The sequence below is a fragment of the Morone saxatilis genome, unplaced genomic scaffold (genome assembly GCF_004916995.1).
Source record: "Morone saxatilis isolate NCDOM2014 unplaced genomic scaffold, NCSU_SB_2.0 Contig8, whole genome shotgun sequence".
Classification (NCBI taxonomy): Eukaryota; Metazoa; Chordata; class Actinopteri; family Moronidae; genus Morone; species Morone saxatilis.
Genome location: NW_023340257.1, coordinates 936,777 through 942,492, shown reverse-complemented (window position 1 = coordinate 942,492; position 5,716 = coordinate 936,777). Strand labels below are relative to the sequence as shown.

At 39.0% G+C, this 5,716-nt stretch overlaps 1 protein-coding gene across 1 annotated transcript in view; it reads right to left on the bottom strand.

Moving 5' to 3' along the window:
- Window positions 1-5,716, bottom strand: part of LOC118341931 (unconventional myosin-XVIIIa-like) — a 70,921-nt gene that overhangs the window by 36,361 nt on the left and 28,844 nt on the right. The window contains exons 9-10 of the mRNA XM_035680347.1: window positions 568-733; window positions 66-189 (exon numbers count right to left, since the gene is read on the bottom strand). Of these exons, the coding sequence (XP_035536240.1) occupies window positions 66-189; window positions 568-733 (290 nt within the window). The remainder of the gene's footprint in view (window positions 1-65; window positions 190-567; window positions 734-5,716) is intronic.

Genomic DNA, 5,716 nt, shown 5'->3' with positions numbered 1-5,716 from the left:
AAAAAACAAAAACTAAAAATGACCATCTCAGAGTTTTGTGACACAAAGTGCACACAGGAACGCACCTCCAGCTGCTGTCGGAGGCTGAAAGCGTCTCCGGTCAGCATGTCTTTCTCTCGGGCCAGTTTCTCCCTCAGGGTCCTCTCCCTCTGCACCTCCTCCTGTGCCCCACTCAGCTCACTGTCAAACCTGCACACAAACAGACATGCAAAACTTACAGTGCCAAGTTCATTAAAAAATCGGATCATTTCAAATGTGCTGAGCTGCTCACAAAGATCTTACATATCACCTCTGTTGTAACCACAGCATACACATTCAGCAACCCATGTACAGCCTCCCTTGCTAAAACACACACACACACACGTTTTAGCAGCTGAACAAATGAGGTGGAGACTTGTCTGTTCTCTCTGCACAGCATGATGCTATAAACAATCTGAAACACAATATAGTTTCTTCTTTACAGCTATCATTGTTACTACAGCAACACCACTAGACCTGGCAGAATAAGGTAATACAACTGTGTGAAGTCCCCTGCTCAAACAGGACTCTGTGTGTGTGCGCACTGACCTTCTCTGCTTCTTCTCCAGGTCATGGTTGCGGCTCTGTTGGCCCTCCAGGTGAAGTTTGGTGTCCTGCAGTTCAGACGTCAGCCGTTGGGTTTTCTTTTTCAGCTGCTGGATGTTTCGCTGGGACTCCTCGTTATCAGCCTGCAGGTCGCTGATCTGCAAAAACAAACGCATAAAAATGAATCAGGACTGGAGAAGACACGTTTTCAACATGTGGAGAAGCCTGTTGCTGGGAAATGCACAGACATAAACAATGTCTGATGACTCGGAAGCTATAAACTCTGCAGTCACATTAGAACAGTAAGAAAATAGGTTTGAATTATAATTTTTTTTCTCAAAGTATGTTTATCAAGTATCACTCTATTTTGTAAACACATAACAATAACACAGAGATCAGCACAACACTGGCCAATATGATCAACATGAACAACAACAAGAAAATTGTTATTTTAACAATCATTTAAATCACAGTATGATAAGTAGCATGGGATGATGAGGACATTTTATGTCACAATTATTACCACTAGAAATGTGTTGCCTACAAAACTATTGACTTCCTGTGGTACAGTGTGCCTGGCGTATCTCTGTCTCTTGCATGTAGCAGCTTTCTAGCGGTTTTTAGACACACATCAAAGTTTAAATATTTTCAACTTATCAGCATAAGGTGGGGAGTTGCACCACTTGTCAATGTCACACTTGGCCCAGACCTTCCTGTTTTGATGCTGTTTACTATGTCAGTAAATAGGTTAGGTAGATGATGCATCTCTGTGTGATCAGCTCCTTACTAGGTCTGTAATCATGGTTAAACTTGTTTTTGACTTGATGTAGGCTTCAGTTTTGTACTTATGAACTGGTTTGTGAATTTGAAACATTCAAATGTAAGAGAACAAGCAAATAATATTCAGCGTCAATGTCTAATTTGGGTAGAGGCTTATATTGTACCATAGACACCAAATGGATGGAAAATTTGATTCAATGCTTCAATACTTAAACCTACTACAAGGAGTTTTTAAGTGGTTGTGAAACAGTCTGACTTTAATACTGATGCCTCTATATGTGAACAACATAAACAAGACAGCGAGAACATTCGGTCAGATTCTCCTTGAAATCAATTAAGCAAGGTGGCAGAAACACTACCACTTTTGTCCACAGGGGCCGCCACAATCAACACACCTTTTAGAATCACTGAATTATACAATATACAGAAAGTCAAGCTTCATGGTAGCCTTTATATAGAGATGGAACACAAAGTAATAGACTCTTAATGGAAGGTGTGTATCAGTGGTGTCCACTCACCCTCCCTCTCCAGCTGCCCGTTTGTTCTGCTGCTCCACCCTCCAAGTGTCATCGAACTCCTGCTGCATCTCTTCTTGGTGAATTCAATCTCCCTGATGGCTCGTTCATACTTCCAGCCTCCACTCCAACCGGCCTGTCAATTCATCATCACAGTCACAGCTTGCCTTTATCTTAATATATAATCTTGTGGATTTGAAATTGAATTTAGAGTGAACTGAATTGAATTGAGAAACTGAAAGTGAAAGTACATAAAAGTTGGAATTTTTAGTGAGGCTCAAATACCAGTTTCCATTGTCAAGGTGAATTAGAATTCATGAATATTATATTTCAGTTTCAAGTTTATTGGAATCAGTTTTAAAACTAATAATTCAAATTCAGTTTTTTAATGCAATTATTCAAGTTGAGCAATTCAGATTCAGTTCTAAATGATTCAAATTCAGTTTCTACTGGCACAAATATCAGCCCATAATATATCTACTCGGTTTCCTTTGTTTCTATCTGAATATGCGTACACTTGCTGCATATATGTATTCTTCAATAAAGAAATTGTGTCACAAAAACACAGTATTAGTTTGAAATGGAAATTTAAGCTAAACATTATCAGCTTCCGTGTGTCATAAAATATATTTGCAAGGGTTATGATATGATATATGATATGATGATATTATAATTTCATACTAATCTAAATGAATAGTGATCTGGAAGAAAAAAAACACTTTTGGGTGTTTTCAGTTTGCCAGTGTTCAAACATCTAGGAAATAAAAGAACAAATAAATCTTTTATAAGTTTATTTGATAATAAAAGAAGCCTCCTTTTTTCCTGCTCTGCTCCTTTTTTAATCTGCCAACATGCAAACTCTTTCACCTCCTGCATAGATGCTGGTTGTTGTATTGTTGAGATGTTTCGCTCTTCAGTGGTGGGCTGACCAATCAATTTGGTTTTTAGGACATATGAGCGTCCTTAATTGGCCGTGGGAGGTGCTTAAACCAGATGTTGTCTAGACTAACCAGATGTTGTTAATGTAAACATGAAACTTTTTTTGTTATATTTACTGCTTCAGTACTCGTAAACTGACACATATTGACACATTTTACTCACGATACTAGTAAAAAGCTACTGGATTTGTTTCAATCCTAGTGCGTTGCGATTTATTGAAATTCTGCTATGATACAACTAAGTAAAGCTTTTCCAACCTATGCAACATGAATGAAGACACACAGAAAAATCGATTGTACATTCAGAAAGTTTGCATGCCACAGACAGCTGGCAGCCAGCCTGCAGGGCATCTGGAACTGAATCCTTACTTCATTTTTCACTTTACACAGATCCATTTCTAATGTACATCTTCACATCGCACATTCTTGGCTTTTGTCAAAGCATCGATCGGACACCATCCCCACGGTTCCTGCCCCTCCACTAAAGGACTCACACTGGGCCTTTTAGGGAATTACTCCGGTTTTAACGTGTGTGTGGGAGTATGTGTGTGTATAGTTCAGACTGGGAGCGGACAAAAAAACAAAAACACAATTCAGATTGAGACTGATATAGATGTTCACTCAACTTAGTGCTCATTTGATGAGGTTCTGTTTACGGATTGTTGACAGAATCAAGTTTAGTTTCAGTATTATTGTAGAAAGACTGACTGTGACCAATTTTCCTTTTCTTCAACACAATTTTCTGTTTAGAATAGCTTTTAAAAAGTAAATTTTAGTGTAATCTGACCTAATTTGTTATTGTTATTGAGGATTTGTCAGAGAAGCATTAATTCAACTGGTTGTTTTTGAGGCTGTAGTTTTTGGTGTTGTATTTGATTTGGTGATGACAATGATAAATTAGTTGACTGACTGAAAATCAATTAATTGTTCAAAGGGACAGTCCCCCCAGAATAAAAACTAATACTTTTCCTCTTCCCTGTAGGGCTATTTATCCATCTAGATAGTTTTGGTGTGAGTCGCTGAGTTTTGGAGATATCTGCCTTCTCTCAATATAATGGAACCAGGTGGCACTCTTTCCAAAAATCATGACCCAGTTTCATGTAGGAACTATTTTCTTTGCATATCACTGCGCAGATGGACGGAACTCCAAAACTCTAGATGGATAAATAGCACTACAGTTAAGAAGAATAATATGTATTTTTGATTTTGGGGTGAACTGTCCCTTCATGTCATTTAAGCTGAAATACCAAACTTTCTCTGATTTCAATGTCTGCTTTGCTGGTCTGGTTATATCTCTTTTATATCATAGTAAATGTGCTGTATAGTTTTGTACCATTGGTCAGACAAAACAAGTCATCACGTCAGGTTCTTAAGAATTGGTCTTGAGAACTCTCTCAGTGTGAACACATGTTGGAATAAAACAAAGTCCCACATAATATGTGCAAGCACTCGATCCTGGTAGTGCTGCTTTGTAAGATGAACGGGATCCTTCTTAATCATTCGTCTCATCGTGTGCATCATTTTGGTCTTTTGATCCGGACCGTGGCACCTTTCTCACCTACAATTTTGGTCGGCCAAACTGAAGTCGAAGTCAGACCAAAATGAGGTATGGTGAAAACGCCCTAAGATAAGATTTTCCCAATTTGGTATTAAAGAAGCAAATCCTAACTAACTTTAGGAATTCTATCTTATCTGATGTCATCCTATCTTAGCTCAGTTTAGGAAATGCTAAATACTAAAACCAACAGAACTTTTCTCGATCTCGCAAGATAAAAACTTGTGACCGTTTGTTTTTTCTTGAAACATACAAAAAAATGAGCAAAAACGGATGAGGCATTAAGAGAGAACTTAAATTTCATGGACCTGTGGAGCCCGCCATGCCTGCTAGTGGTGCACGATGTAGAAATGTGGCCATATACCGATATTACGATGTCGATATCTCTGTATGAAAAACATTTTTATTATAATCAAAAGCTATTTTCCAAAACGCATTTATTTTTTTACTTTGTGTCTTATTTCAGAAAATGCTATATTCACCTTTACCTGGTGTCAAATATTGACTGTCATCAGTTTTCAGAAAAAAATAATATTTATATTAAAAACATTTTTTTATAAGGATACAAGTGGGTCCTGAATTCACACTATGAATTAGCAACCTGAGTATTCTCAATAACATTAACTCACTTGACATCAAGTCACTGTATTCGTACTTGTATAACAGTTCAAAACTTTAAAGTACAGTATAGGCTTAAATGGCCAAACCAAAAGTACTGAAAAAGGTTAAAAGTGGAAATGAGCCAGAACACACTGGACTGAACAGACACTGCTAGTTCCCGCCCTCAGCACGAGACTGAAAGATAAATCTAACACACAAGAAGCGGACTTAAGCAGAACAGCCAATCATTCACTCACAATCAAAGCCGTGTCATGTTTGAGAGGGAGGGGAAAGAGCAGCGCACGAGCGCAGACACAGAGCACCAGAGAAACGGGCGACTGTAGCGTTGTGAAAAACTGGCGGAAAGTGTGTGTGGAACCCTCTCATCCCCACGGGTGCGACGGGGAGACAAATTGGTTATGACGATTTGACACGAACTCCCCCTCGACCCACCGGGCCCTCACATCATTACATACACATAGCGAGATCCTCTCAGACACTTTGAAGAGACTGACGTAACGAATTGCGCCCTCACCAAAGCAAAGTCAAACTGACTTTTGATTTTTTCCGCCTCAGCACCTGATCTGCACATTTGTGCCGGTTAAATTTATGCGCTGTGCCAGAACAAACAATCCGCCCCCACTCACATCGTAAAGCTAAACCACACTCAAATACACAGGATGATGTCGCCGTTCACATCGCCCTCATTTGACACGATACCGAATGCTGTAAAGAAATGAAGATATCCGCGCCAGTTATCGTGC